This window comes from Harpegnathos saltator, unplaced genomic scaffold (genome assembly GCF_003227715.2).
Source record: "Harpegnathos saltator strain DR-91 unplaced genomic scaffold, Hsal_v8.6 scaffold720, whole genome shotgun sequence".
Lineage (NCBI taxonomy): Eukaryota > Metazoa > Arthropoda > Insecta > Hymenoptera > Formicidae > Harpegnathos > Harpegnathos saltator.
In genome coordinates, this window is record NW_020230561.1 from 24,439 (window position 1) to 40,791 (window position 16,353).

General features: G+C 30.0%; 2 protein-coding genes across 2 annotated transcripts; one reads left to right on the forward strand and one right to left on the reverse strand.

Moving 5' to 3' along the window:
* The first annotated feature begins 533 nt into the window (after window positions 1–533).
* LOC105180876 (heparanase) lies at window positions 534–12,797 on the forward strand. Its single transcript, XM_011137200.3, has 6 exons — window positions 534–692; window positions 5,503–5,810; window positions 6,120–6,366; window positions 6,455–6,814; window positions 10,596–11,040; window positions 11,799–12,797. The coding sequence occupies exons 1-6, from the start codon at window positions 614–616 to the stop codon at window positions 11,959–11,961; spliced, it is 1,602 nt and encodes a 533-aa protein (XP_011135502.3). The 5' UTR covers window positions 534–613; the 3' UTR covers window positions 11,962–12,797.
* A 1,119-nt stretch (window positions 12,798–13,916) lies between these two features.
* On the reverse strand, window positions 13,917–16,128 carry LOC105180874 (uncharacterized). Its single transcript, XM_011137199.3, has 3 exons — window positions 15,726–16,128; window positions 15,003–15,311; window positions 13,917–14,785 (listed from the first exon to the last, which is right to left on the reverse strand). The coding sequence occupies exons 1-3, from the start codon at window positions 16,008–16,010 to the stop codon at window positions 14,258–14,260; spliced, it is 1,122 nt and encodes a 373-aa protein (XP_011135501.1). The 5' UTR covers window positions 16,011–16,128; the 3' UTR covers window positions 13,917–14,257.
* Between the last annotated feature and the right edge of the window lie 225 nt (window positions 16,129–16,353).

Sequence of the window (16,353 nt, forward strand, 5' to 3'; positions counted from 1 at the left end):
AGAAGGTGGCTGTTGCTGGAACAATAAATTATATATAAATGTATAACAGAATCGTAACTATCGTAATACAGCTTAATTCTCTTAATTAAGTTCATATTTTACCTTTTTCGGATGTCCTTCGGAGTATAAGACTTACATCGGATGATTCTTGTCTGTTCTGTGTTCCCTCATTTCCATTTAATACTGGAGTATTCATTTCATCTGAGTCTGTATTATTATAATATGTCCCACCGCGTATATTTCATTTCTCGCCTCTCGTCGTGAGTCACTGCGCAGGCGTGCTCCACAGGCGGAGCAGTGACTCTCATTCTTCTCGAGTCGGGATGCATTCCGAAAGTTGCAAAAAAACGGTCACAAACCTTTATGCTCGCGACCGTACTATAGAAAATGCGCGCATAATGCGTGAAACGGAACGCAGTCATTATATGATCTGTTCTTTTTAGCTGTATTGCTGAACTGATGCAATAAGTTAGAGTGAGATATCTATATTTTTTCTCACTGTAACTTATTGCACTAGTTCAGCAGCTAAAAGGAACAGACCAATAATGTAAGGTTTAGCGACGAGGAATACAATCGGCTTAATCCGATCAGCTAAGTACCGCAGTGAATTTCAATGATTATGAATTATTTTGCGAACAATAATTGGAGCAAAAATCAGTATCGGAATCTGAACAATGCACATGTACAAAACAGTAAGTGAAATTCGAGATAACTTATTGAAGAAAATTTGAACAAAAATTATGTCTGTCTTCCATTTAATGAAACGGTAAATGTGAAGGAGACGGGCTCTCTCACTGATTTGGCTGAAACTTTGGAATGTTGCATATTTTAATGCGCAAGACAAATCTGAAAGTTAAAAGTTAAAAGTGTCGCTCTTGAATAAAATAAAAGTTATGAAATGCTGAAAAATTATAGTTCTGAGGTTAGAAAATCTGTCAATACCGACGATATGCAACATGAACATGATCTGTAGCCATATATGCATGCTCTATGGTGATATACGCATGCGAAAAGCGTGAATTTGAAACGCATGTATACAAGGTCTAAGATTAAAATTAGATTGGAATTTAACATACAGAGTATTCCATAATTGTAACACTCCATAGGGGCGTAGAGCTAAACGAGAGGAACGAAAAAGTCCTTTTTCATTTAGTGATATCTCGTATAGTTTTTTAGTAATAACTGCGTAAAGTTTGGCGTTTGTCATGCCCATCGAGGCCTATAGACGCTCCGCGGCGTGCTGTATGCGTCGAAGTTGACAAGTAAACCTCGAGGAAGACGCCGATTTGTTTCCAATTTTTTAGTTATTTTTTATGTCAAAATATGAAGAAACCTGTTATCATTTTTAGCTTAAATTAATTTTTTCAATTTTTTGGAAATTTTTGAAGTTTTGCACAAGTACACTATTTGATACATATTTAAAACAATATTTCTTAAAAATATATATATCTGATTTGTTGAAATCAGCGCGTGAAATCATGTGTGAAATTTGCACACATGTCGCCGATTATGAACCATTCAGAACCATTTTGTAAAATTCAAAATGGCGGATCTAAAATGGCTGACGTCATTGTTAAAAAAGTCTTCAGTTTTACGCTACATTCGACGTTGGGTAATCTTTCGGCTCACTATCCAGCAAACAAGCTCATTTTAACATCAAAATCTGATAAAAAATGAACAAGAAACGGACAGAAAAAGAATGAACAGAAAGCTTCAGAAATTTCGAAAAAATTGAAAAAATTAATTTAAGCTAAAAGTGATAACAGATTTTTTTATATTTTGACATAAAAATAACTATAAAAAATTGGAAACAAATCGGCGTCTGACGTTCCCCGAGGTTTACTTATGAGCGATAACGCGTCTCGAGCTGACCGTCACGATAGCATCTCGGCGCTTTGACGCCGCGTGAGGGCCAGCCAGCGCGAGCCGCGTTACCGCTCAGCTTCGACGCACATAGCTCGCCGCGAAGCATCTATAAGCTGCGATGAGCGTGACAAACGCCAAACTTTATGCGGTTATTACTAAAAAACTATACGAGATATCGCTAAATGGAAGAGGACTTTTCGTTCCTCTCGTTTAGCTCTACGCCCCTATGGAGTTGATGTGTTACAATTATAGGACACCCTATATACATATAATAATGTAAGATGTTCACCTTGTAAAGGGACTTTGTTAATTTGTTTAGGATGTTATTTTAGTCCTAAGTAATATTCGAGATGTTTTAATCATTCCTCTTTATTTATTAAAAAATTATTAAAAAAAGAAATCATAGATAGAGCTTATTTTTCTGACATAATATATATTAAAAAATATTAAATAATACATATGAACGGAGGAGGGGCAGAACCCTTCTCATGCACCTTTTCCCCTAAAAAACCTACCCTAACTTATTGCATCTTTATATATTGTTGAACGTTATTGAAAAAGTTCCCTTATAAGGTCTATCACCTAGCCTAATTTAACTCATATCTTTGCACATGGTTAGATATGTGAGTTTTAAGGGGATCTTTTGACATTGTGTCGGAAAAATAAGTTCTATCTATTTTTTTTTAAACTCCTTTTTTAATAACTTTTTAATAAACAATAAGCAATGGTTAAAACATCTCAAAGGTTACTTAAGATATTAAAATACCATCTTGAACAAATCACCAAAGCCCCTTCGCAAGATGTACATCTTACGTTACTACATATATACTAAGTTTTCTAAAAGTAACGGACCCTCACCTATCTCAGAATCTATGCATTATAGGGAAAAATGACCCGAACAAAAGTTTTAGGGTTCATAAAATTGTTTTTTTGTGACTTCAAATTTGACCTTGACCTCGACCTTGAAGGTCATTTGAAGGTTAACTTGAGCTTTTTACTGACTTACTGACTTTTGGAAATTTCAAAATCATCAAATTAACAAAAATCAGGGCACCATTGTAACAATATATTCTTGAGACTAAATAAAGCAAGAAAATCTAGTACCACTTTTTCTTCCGACAAATAGCGAGATATCGTCAGTTAAATATTGAAAAAGTTATCAAGTTTTCCTAAAATATCTCAAAAAATATTAGGCAAATAAAAAAATGTTTTAGACAACAGTTGTTCAAATTAATTGGTAGAAAAGAACAGTGTAATAAAAAATAGGAGTTCCTGTTTAAAGAACGCAAGTTGACCTTTAAGTGACCTTCAAGGTCGAGATCAAGGTCAAATTTGAGGTCTCAAAAGAACAGAACTTTATGAACCCTAAAACTTTTGTTCGGGTCATTTTTCCCTATAATGCATAGATTTTGAGATAGGGCAGGGTCCGTTACTTTTGGAAAACTTGGTATATTGATTGCGTTCCAATGTTCCGATATTCCAGTACTGAAAATCTATAGTATACGTGACACAAACTATATATTTTCAGTACTGGCAATAAATATCGGAACGCAGCCATTAACTTCAGTTAGTTACAATCTAATTCTAATAATCTTAGACTTTGTATATAAGTCAAAGATTTAATACATAGATGTTTCAAACTTACGCTTTTTATATGCGCATATCACCACAGAGCATGCATATATGGCTACAGCAGTGTTTTTCAACCTTTCTTTATCTCACGGCACATTCGAACCTATAGTTAAACTTCCGTGACATATTTCAATTATGATGATAAAAAAAAGACTATAAAAAAGAATATATCTTTTTTTATTTATTTATTAACACAAACAAAATGTATCATCACCAAAAATAAAGTAAAACCAAACAAGGCCAAAAAATAAAACAAAACAATTTATTATAATTTGTAATAAAAAGACAATTAAAATTTTTAAAAATTTTCGCGGTACACCTTAGATCCTCGCACGGCATACCAGTTGAAAATCACTGGGCTACAAATCATGTTTATGTTGCTGCATATCGTCGGTATCGACAGATTTCCTAACTATCACTATCACTTCAGAACCATCACTTTTCAGTACTTCATAACTCTTATTTCATTCAAGAACGATATTTTTAATTTCCAGATTTGCGTTTTGCGCATTAAAATACGCAATATTTCAAAGTTTTAGGTAAATCGGTGAAGAAGCCCGTTTCTACATTTACCAGAGAAAATTTTGTAAATGTCGAATATCGCAAGTTATCTTCTCTTTATATATTTTGCATTATTAAATTATGGATAATATCGGCTAATAAAACCGTGGTATGTTTGTCAGAAATCTGAAACTTCACGTATCGTATGTCTACGTTTTTAACCCCTTCCATGGCAGAGCAAAATTCAGTAAAATGTACTGAAACCGCCCCAAAAAAATGACGGGGCGAATTTTTTCAATAATTTGTATACTTCAGTTTTTTTGGTCGCTGAAGCCGAATTTGAGGTCAAAATATAGAAATTCAAAATGGCGGATCGAATATGGCGATTAAAATGTTTAGAAATGCTTAATATTATAAATAAAAGTAATTGGTAATTTCTCAAGTCACTAAATTAACGATTTTTATATAAAATCGCTCTTAACGCTCTTGCTGCTCGCTGCAAACTGACTCGTTCGCTACTCGCTCTTCGTCATACATCCTCTGTTTTTTGGTACTACCGAACACTCGGATTCCTTTAGGCGCTGCGGTCAAACGACGCCGAACGTCGCGCGAAATCCATTGATGACGCCGCTGCCTTGTTCTAACGACGCCGATCCCTCCATCGGACGTCGCGGTCTCTCCTCAGTATCTCCTCAGTTTCTCCTCCTCACCCTTTCTCACTCTCACACATCCCGTGTGTGAAAAAAAATTTACAATTTTCCAACATTTTAATTTGATTATAGTTCTTTTTATTAACAAATTATAAAAAACTAAGTTGAAATTCGTAATCAGCGACCCAAAAAATACTTGATAAAAATTCTACAATAGTTATTACACTTAAAATTCAAAACAACACGAAAATGATCTGGACGCACCGGTGTGTTCGTGCCACAGAAGGGGTTAAATTCTCTGTTCGCGTAAGTTCGCGTAGTTTGAAAGGTACATAGTTTGAGCCGTAGATTTATGTATTGATTTTATGTTATATAAACTATAAAACATATTTTTAGGAAAATTCTATACAAAATCTTTTTTATGAAATTGATTGATCATTCAAATTAATTTTAAAGTCTCTTCAAATTTAAATATTTAAAGATATTTTGTAATTGATTTAGTAAAAGATATTCTAGAATTATTCTGAATGTGTCTATGTATCTTGGGAGGTATCTTGAGATATTTTAACTACATTTAGAAATGTTTTAATATGTTTTGTGTTATTTAAATAAGTTTTTTAGTTTTCTTAATTTATAATAATTAAAAAAGTAATATATAATATAATTCAAAATAATAATAAAAAAGAATAATATATTCTAAAGCCTAACATATATCTAAATTATTAATTCTTTGTTCTCTGGTTTCTTTGTAATAAAACTTTTTATTAATAATTCATATTGATATAAGACATTGTGATATATAGTGTGTTTATCTCAAGTTATAATGTAAAAATAATTTCATTTTTTATGACAGGTTCAACAGTATGTTCTCTTATTTATTGTACGATACTGGGTCTTTATTCTATATTAATACTTTTGTTATGGAATTTTAACATTCATGCTAAAGTGAATACCTATGTGTTACATTTTGATAAACTACAATCTGTCTCATATATCACATCTGACAAGTTCCTCTCATTTGGTCTTGACACATCTTTACTCAGAAAGATGAATGAATTACCTATTAGATATGAAAAATTTATTAATTTAAGCCGATACTTGAGCCCTGCTTATATCAGAATAGGTGGAACTTCAGCTGATTGCCTGATATTTAATGAGAAGGTAAGTTTGTGAATATTTAATGAATAATTTATTAATGATATAAAATACAATTTTGTGAAAATCATGTAAATCAAGTAAATCATCATCAATTAAATCATATATCAAATAAATTATATATTACAAAATTATTTTTATTAAATTATATATATGGGATATGCTTGTACACAAATATATATTTTTTGTTACTTTACAATATAAAGTGATCTTATAAATTATAGTAGTGCAGAAATTTTGATACTAAGTATAATATAAAAGTATATAACACAAAAGTGATTTTAATAAGCTAATTTAATATGTTTAATGATTTAGATGGAACAAAATTATTTCAAGAAGATTCCTAGTTTTGTGGATGGTCAGGATATTAGTAATTTTACTATCTCTGGCATGAACTTGATTGAAATTTATGAGTTTGTGGTAAAATCTAAGTTACGAATGATTTTTGATCTGAATGTATTACTTAGAAATCTAGACGGATCATGGAATGACACTAATGCACAAGAAATTATCACATTTGCTAAAAATCATGATATGGAATTGGATTGGCAATTAGGGAATGGTAACTCTAACAAACAAAAGTTAACATGTATAAAATTATTAAAATTATATTGTTATAAATTATATAATATAAATTGTCGATAATATAGAACCGAATTCATTCAAACATGTATTCAATATGACGATTTCTGCGATTGAACTCGCAAAGGACTACGATTGTTTGAGGCAATTACTGGACGAAACAGGATATATTGAGAGCATTCTCGTCGGGCCAGAAGTAAATCATGTTGGTGATACAAATCATATGGGAGAGAAATATGCTGAGATATTTCTAAAAAGTCAAAAAAATATCGTGAATTACGTTACCTGGCACCAATATTATCTGAATGGACGGGAAGCTAAAATTCAAGATTTTATAAATCCTAATACATTCAATTATTTACCGATGCAAATTAAAGTTATGAAAGATTTCATCGCTGCATCAAGGAGAAATGTTTCTATATGGTTATGTACGTTCTTTTAAAATTAGATTTTTTAATAAATTTTATTTTCTATTGTTTACCTTTCAATTATGGAAAAACTGTTTTTTCCCTTTTTTTGGAGTTTATATATAGTTCTATTAGTTACAATATTCAATTTTATATATTTATATACAATGCTTAATAATTATTATTTAATGGTTAATTTCAACAATAAATGTATAAAGATTAAAATCAATTTTATTGTAGCAAAAATATTGAAACAATCTCAAATAGCTGCAAAGGCAGATTTTTCAGTGTCTGCTGCAAATTTGATGTCAGCAGCTTACTAACAAAAATAAAATAAGATCTGACAGTAGTGTATGATAACAGATTAACAGAAACTGAACAGAATTTGTTGTTCTAAAATATTTAAATGATATATGAGTATATATGAATATTTAAATGATAATATATTAATATATTCTGCTCATATTTTGATGTCAAATTCTATCAGTAAACTCTATCAACAGAACCTAAAACAAATATGGTCATAGCCTAGTAAACACAAAGTATCATTGATGTTACAATGTCAGCTAAATCATATGGCATGTTATATAACTGTTACTTTGTTATATAACAATTGTTACGTAACATAATATATGATTCAGCTGACATTGTAACATCGATGATATTTTGTGTTTACTGGAAGATGTCTATGAATCTGTCGACAAATCCTGATTGAATCTATTATGAATCTGTCAATAGACTGCTGACAGATTGATTATTGGAAATAATGATTTAAGTTATTCATCAATTTACTTATATGACTTTTTCCGATTTAAAGCTGTTATTTTTTCGCAGCAGCCATATTGAATGATAAAATCAGAAATGAGGAAATTTATGCTAATAATTTCTATGGATTATATAGAAATAAAAAGATATATCCATAAAATGATATTTGCAATCGAGTATATTTCTAAAATCCACAAGTATATTTTTAAAATAAATATTTTTCTTATGTTGAAGTTATCAATCAAAATAATTAAATAGGCAAAAAATCAACAATTAATGATAGTCATGAGAGAAGCTAAGTTAAAAAGGTTGTATATCATATTAATTTTAGTTATTTCATTAATTTTAGAATTTTAGAAATTAAAATTAGAGCAAAAAGTTTCGAAACATTTTTATTCAACTTCAATTCAATTCAAGCATTTTTACTCAATTAATCGCAAGTGTTATTTAATAGATATATATTTTTTATTTTCATATAATCCACATAGGAATTTTCATTATATATTTCCTCGTTTCTGATATCATTGACCAATATTAGTTCCGCGATGAGATGAAGTAAATATTGCATATAAATAATATGGTAATTATACAGAATATCCTCCTCACCTCCAATATTGACGGAAAAAATACTTGATCGACACGTTTTTGCAAGACAAACAACTTTTCTATTTGAAAAAATCGTCGCTCTGCTTTGTGGAGCGAGATATTAACCCTTTGCGGATGAATTTTTCCTTAACTCCAATTCCCAGCAAGTCGAGCATATTCTCTATACAAAACAAAATTATACATAAAGACTTAAATATTGGAATAAAAAGATAAAGAAAAATATATATTGCTTTATAAAAATCTTCGCGAATAACTTCGCGATGCCTTAAAGCATCGCATGGCTTTCTGAGGAGTACATGTAGCGATGATTATAGTCATCTCACAGACTTAGAAGGTTAATTGTTAAAGCAATTTAGGTTAGGAAATCTGTCACGGAGATGACAAATAAAAAATAAAGGTAACTCAAGGTAATCTAGAATATAAGGCTCCTCACCAATTTCGCTGAAATTGCACAATTGTGTATTTTGGTGCGTAGAACGCGATGTTGAAAGAAAAAAAGATAAATATGAAGAAAACGGGCTTCCGCTCTGATTTGCGTGAAACTTTGTAATATTGTATATTTTGGTGCGTAGAACGCGATTTTGAAAGAAAAGTGTCGTTCTCAAACAGATCAGAAAAAGTTATAAAAATTTGAAAAATGATACACATGGGGTTAGGAAATCTGTCATGCCGATAATACAGAGACTTATGATCTGTTCTTACAAGTAAATCTACCTACATGTGACTCTCCGATTTTAATGAGCTTTTAATATGTTGTTTTCCAACTCAAACAAAAGGACACATCTTTTTTTATTCGGGCCAATACGCACTTTTAAAGGGTAAAACACCCTTTTGAAAAAAATTAGGTTTTCTCTTTCAGGGCGAATATCGATAAAACTATAAAAAATAGAACAAAATTTTTTCAACGAAAGTTGAATGGTTTCAAGAGTACTATAAAACAATAAGAAAAAAATTTTTATTTTTTAATTTTCTTCAAAAATAAATATAAATATAGTATAATTATACATAATAATATTAATAATCATAGTGACATATATAATAATTAATATAAATAATTATGTATAAAAGCCTATAAAAAATAATATGAAAAACAACAAAAAAAACCGGTGTTCACTGTGTTTCACCGTTCTCCGATATTGTTATAAAAGTAGTTCGTGGTTTCCACACTTTTTTGATAAACTCTGTATATCTATATCACTGTGTTTACATGTTTATTTGTGCGCAATAAAAACTCCCATGATTATATATATTATATATATGAAGAATGTCTTCCAAATGTATTTGTCATCTCATGTTTACGGGAAGATGTGTACAGAACGTATTGCGGGAAAAATGATGCGGGCACAGATAGCATATATATGGAAGCGTTTAATTAATTCTCAAAAATGATTTTTCGAAACGTAACTTTATTATACATGCCTAAATTTGTAATAAAATAAGCTTTCATTTGGTGATAGAAAAAAACTTCAAAATTTTGATATCATGAGTGGGCGGGGGTATTTTAAAGAAAATTAAAAAAATAAAAATTTTTTTCTTATTGTTTTATAGTACTCTTGAAACCATTCAACTTTCATTAAAAAATTTTGTTCTATCTTTTATAGTTTTATCGATATTCGCCCTGAAAGAGAAAACCTAATTTTTTCCAAAAGGGTGTTTTATCCCTTAAAAGTACGTATCGGCTCGAATAAAAAAATACGTGTCCTTTTGTTTGAGTTGGAAAATAACATATTAAAAGCTCATTAAAATTGGAGAGTCACCCTTGGGTATATAGGTTTACTTGTCAGTCGGAAAGTGTAAGATAGTATATATAAGCGGTGAAGGGAGGGGCGAAGCCCCTTCCCCACATTTTCTCCCCAAAGAAATCCTAACCTAACCTAACTTATTACATCTTTATATATTTGGTTTGTTCTTTGTAACTACACTGCTGAACTGGTGCAATAAACTAGAGTGAGAAAACCTATATTTATCTCATTTTAACGTATTGCACCAGTTCAACAATGCAGCTATAAAGAACAGACTAATTGTTAAGCGTGGGTTTGAAATATTTTAATCTTTTCAAATACCCAACAACATATAAAGATGCAAAAAGTTTGGTTAGGTTAGGATTTCTTTGGGGAGGAGTGCGGGGGAGAGCCGGAACCCCTTCACCGCTTATATGTATTATCTTACATTTTCCGACTAAAATAAACAGACCATAAGTCTCTGTATTATCATGATAGGTTTCTTAACCTAAATTGTCGTCAACGTTAACAATTAATATCTCGCTCCACAAGGCAGAGCGATAATTTTTTTCAAATAGAAAAGTTATTTGTCTTGCAAAAACGTGTCGATTAAATATTTTTTCGTCGATATTGGAGGTGAGGAAGATATTCTGTATAATTACCAATATTAATATACAATGAATTAAATTTTATAAAAAATTTATTTACAGCAGAAACGAGTACTGCATATGGTGGAGGAGCACCCGAATTATCTGATAGATTCATAGCAGGATTTCTGTGGTTAGATAAATTGGGATACAGTGCTAGTGCTGGATTGAATGTCGTCACTAGACAATCGTTATTTGGTGGAAATTATGCTATGATATCGTCAGATCTTACACCGAACCCTGACTGGTGGGTCAGTGTTGTTTATAAGCAATTCGTATCAAAGAAAGTCTTGAAATTAATAACGCCGAATAATTACGGCTATGTTCGTCTGTACGCGCATTGTACACTACAACAAGCTCTTATCAATAAAAAATCAGCCATTACAATTTATGGAATGAACATAGACAAAATTCCAGCCCATATAGATATTCCGATGTTAACTGTACAACCTAACAAAGTTGTAAAAATACTCCTTTACTCTTTGACCGCAGATCATCTTCAGTCGAGGTATGTAGTAACCAGTACTAAATAGAAGTTGAGATACACGTTTAATGTTAAATACATTTGCATCATTCTGAGAAAGTAAAGAGAAAAATATGTAGTACATAAAACATTGTTTTTGAATGAAAAATAACTACATATAACTACATTATCATTATAAACGTTTATCATGAATATGAAGATATTATTTATATTTATTAATGCTTCAGTATATTTGCTGCAAATTTCTTAATTAACATTAAGAACATTAAGAATAGATAACATTAAGAACAAAAAGAAGAATTCTTAAAACTGCAAAATAATAAAATACGATGAAATAAAAATATATATATATCTGTAAAATAATATTTACAACCAATTGAGTATACTTGTAAAATAGTCATTTGTTAATAGTATATTAGAATATAATTTTTTGTGTTAATAATCAATCAATTATCATAAAATTGACATAATGCAATTACTTTTTAATTTAATTTGATTATTTATTTACATTTTAATTTTAATCCTTCCTCATAATTCTGTCACATTAATTTTATGGTAATTTATTAATTGCTAGAGCAGAAAGATGTCCGGACTATTTTACATATCTTCGATCGATTATGAATGTCATTTTGTAAACAGATTTTTTTTTATTTATACATATTTTGTATAGGAATTCTGAGTGTGTATTTTTCTATTCCTGATGTTATAAATCAAGATGATCGCGCGCGTCGAGTATCCAGGGTCTTTCATACATATTTGATAAATATCATTTCATTTTGTAGTGAGATAAAAATGAATGATGAAGTATTGAAATTGCAACCAAATGGAAGTTTACCGTTATTTCGACCTAAAATACTGAAATCTACGGATTCTGTTATTCTGTCGCCGTACTCCATGGTGTTTATGATAATTTATGGCATTGAAGTTCCTGCCTGCTCAAGTTAAATGGATCTCACATGTGATAAGTCGTATGCGTGATTTTATAACGTTTATATATCTTATTAAACTATACTAAATACGCACACATCTTTATATAACTTATATTAAATATTTTTATAACTTAATAACATGGTAAAATTTTAGAATTTGTAAAGGATCTTGCAAAAGAAGATATATAGTAAGAGTATATGGTATAGTATATAAGAGGCAAGAATTTGAATGAAAATTTATTATATATCTAATGTGTAATCTATATGTGTAAACCATTAGTATGACTTGTTTACTGTTACTTTTACAAATAATCAATTATAATAAACTATTATAATAAAATTCACTATTATAATTAGTGTATTATATAGAGCAATAACAGTCAATTATATGTTGTTACTATAATCAGAAATTTCCCTCTTTGAATGCTGTCATACTCCATGGTGTTTATAGTAATTTATGATATTGATATTCCTCCACATATACATCTACTTGAGTTAAATAGATCTCATGCGCATAACTCGCTCATGGATGTGCGATTTTACAATGTTTATATATCTTATTAAATCTTATACTAAACACATCTATATTGTAACTTATATATATTTATATTATATATATATATAATTTTTATAACTTTTACTCTCTTCCTTTTCTCAAGTGTTATTTTCATGTATATAATGTGCTTTTATATATGAATATCCATTTTATTTATTAATGACACATGTTTACATTTATACTTTTTCCAATATATTATTCTAACTGGAATACATAGAATTATTATCATTGAATTATATGATTTAATCCAAAAAAGAGTTAATAATATATCTCTTTTTAACATACTATATTTTTTTATATATTAATTTATAAGAAATAATACTAATAATTCTTGATCAAAATAATATTAGTCTTAATAGGTTCAGTTACTGTTGATCAGTGTATGTTCTGATCAAAATAAAATTTATTTCCTAGCGTTTGTATTTGTATTTGAATCGATATATCATATTATGTTGTTCCTTTATGAAATAATAATTTTTACACGAATGAAACATTATAATTATACAGGGTGTTTCATAACTAATATTGCAGAACTCGTGGAGACATAGAGTGGTTTAAGACAAACATATAAGTTCCATACCGTTTTGCGAGATTTGCAATAATTATCGAATTATTAATGATAGAAATCTGAGGAATAGGAGCGCGTCAACAGATGGTTGGAAAAGTGTTGCAGCCATTTCGACAAGAGCGCGGCCCAGTCGATCTAGCAACAGTTGCCGGTGCACGGCAAGGGAAAGGATAACTCGTCGCTATTCGTTTTTCGTTTCACCGCACTCCACCAATAGTTGCTAGATCGATTAGGCCGCTCTGTGGCCCGAAAGGCTGCGACGCTTCTCCAATCCATTTCGGCGCGCACTCACTCGTCAGATTTCTGTCATTAATAACTCGATAATTATTGCGAATCTCGCAAAACGGTATAGGACTTTTATGTTTGTCTTAACCCGCTCCACGAGCTCTGCAACATTAGTTATGAGACACCCTATATAACTATTGCTATAAAAATTAACAGCAAACATACAATAGCAAATCATATGATATATACACACAGGATGCCTCACAATGATTGTTTAACAATATAATCTATGACTCTTCTAGAACTAAAAAGGGAAGATTTTACCTTTTGCAAAAGATGTAGATATTATTCTTTTAATTTTTTAACAAACATAATTCGACTAATGAGAGGCAGTGTAGTGTACATGTTGTAATATACAGTTGCATGTCAGAATATTTCAACAAAAGAAACATATGTCCTTCATTGGTCAAGTCTTGGTTGTTGATAAACTAAATGTTTGGTCATCTGTGATATTTAAGCTTTCTCAAAAAGTTGTTCCATTTTGGATAGAAATAGTATAGTTAAAAATATATAAAGTTACTAATAATAAATTAGTATAAAATCATAATAAATAAATTTAGATAAACTAATAATAAAGTAGTAATAAATTTAGATAAACATTATGAGACATCCATATATATTAAGACAAATAATGGAATGTATATGTGTATGGATATTAATACATTGGGTCAAGATTTTTATAATATTTGGTGTGTCGGTTAGACTAGCATAGCTGTTATATATTATTCAACACTGTTCCTTTTCATTTTTCTATAAACACAAGGTATTCATTGAGTCTACATAGAATTTAATCTAAATAATTTTTGTAAATTGGCATGGCTTGTAAAGGTGATTTTTCTTGTAATGATAATTTTATACAATATATTAATATATTAAATTATTATACGAATTATATTTTATATTTTATTCCGCGGCAGAGATCGTGATGGTTTTTCCTTTAGGGTCATCGAATCTGTCCATCGTACGAATATCCATGATCATTATGAGTGCCCATGTCATAATCGAGGCTAATATGGCAGTTACAAAAATTCCCGTCCAAATCGGAATACTGGTGAAACCGACACAATCGTACGCATCGTTAAATGTCGCATCTTTTGAATCAATTTGAACTTGTATATTTGTGATATTTAAATATACCATATCATTGATAAAAACGACATTTTGTGAACAGTGATAAGAAAAATTGTATGGAAAGTAAATGTCTAATTTCGTTTCTAGAAAATCACTTGTACTGCTTGTCTCATAATGAACTTTCTTCAACATATAATAGCCCATACTTTTAACTGAGAAAAAGAACTCTAGGGTCAGCCTGCCAATTTCCTCAATATCAGAAAACTTAATGGTCAAGGTTAGTGTACCATTTGTATCTGTATGAGTTGATGCTGTAGCACCAGAACTGGGAAGCGATATGGCATTTTCTGAATTTCCAACCTGCAATAAAAATACTTATTACTTCAACTATATATATACATATGATTGTGTATTTAATCTCTGTATTAAAAATTTATATCAAGAATTCTTCAATGTATTCCTGTGATTTCCTTATAATCTTTTTATTGTTTAAATGATGAATATTTCAAAATAGAAGTTTTAAAGTACTTATGAGTTTTTTTTATAATTTTAATATAAATTCAAATAGTTTCTTTACCTTGAATGATAGTGCTGCACTAGAATATAGAAGAACTCTATCTGTTTTTATTCTGAAGTCTGTAGAATTATCAGCAAAAACTTCTCGCTTTATACGTTCATTTTGACTATATCGACATTCCTTTCCTGTAATTGCTATATATGTACTTGAGTCAATATCTTTGAAAACCATGTTTAATTCATGATTATCATTTATGTCCTCTAATGTTTTCATCTGTTTGTAATTAAAAGTCTTGCGGAAGACAGAATACGGTGTATCAACACAGGGAAGATAGTGCATCTTAGAACCATTGGTAACATTTGAGAGTATCTGCAACATTCCATATTACAATTTTATCTTATAATCTATAGTTGTAATTTTTTAGTACTAATATCATATATAAATATATACAATACATTGTGTTCGTTATATAAACATATAATAGCAACATAATTATGCCTTATAAACACTTTCTAAATAAAAATATTCAAATTATTTAATGTATAATTTATTTATCGCATCTATAGTTTCTAAACCTTAATGTTATAAGTAAAATTTTATATTGGATGATATCTTGATATATTTGATGGATATCTTATTTGTTAAATTACAGTATAATCATATGATATATGCAATATGATGAGATTATAACTTATAATATAGTTTTATATCAGCAAATGAAAGAGAATAAACTTAAAATAGCAGAATAAGAAATAGCTTTTAGTCTAATAGATATAAAATAACCTTAATATTCTTGAAATCTTCAATGCAAAATTCATTGGTGACGATAAGCAAGTCGATGATTTTATCCAGTTGGAATAAAGTTCTTTCAAAATCTTCCAATGATAATTTTTGCAATGGATTGGATATTGCGTTCAACTGCGTCGAGTTGACAATGTCGGACTGATTATTTAAACACCATATTATAACAGGCACGCACGGATCAGCATGTAAAAGCGTAATTTGACAAATGATGCTTATAGCTAGGAAAAATTGAAAATTCTGTAGTTTTCTCGTATTGCTCTTCATTGTTGAATCAAATTAAAATAAGCCGTATCAATCTCTCACTATCGAACGTTACTAACTGACCAAGCAGAAAGTAAAAGCAGAGCACCTGATCTTCTCGCGATCATATGATATATATCACGTGATTGGTACATTTCCGGTTTTTGAAAAAGTGCCCTGCCTTGATACATAAAGGTGCGTATACATTTAGCGAAAGAACTGTTACGTTCTGGATAAATCACAGAGCATGCGTTTATCTAGATTTGCTATCCATTTCAAAACTGAAGCACCTCGGCTACTTTCGTCCAGATGCTGACTATTTGAGAGAGGAATATATGAATTTATATTTTCTAAAAGCTGATTACTG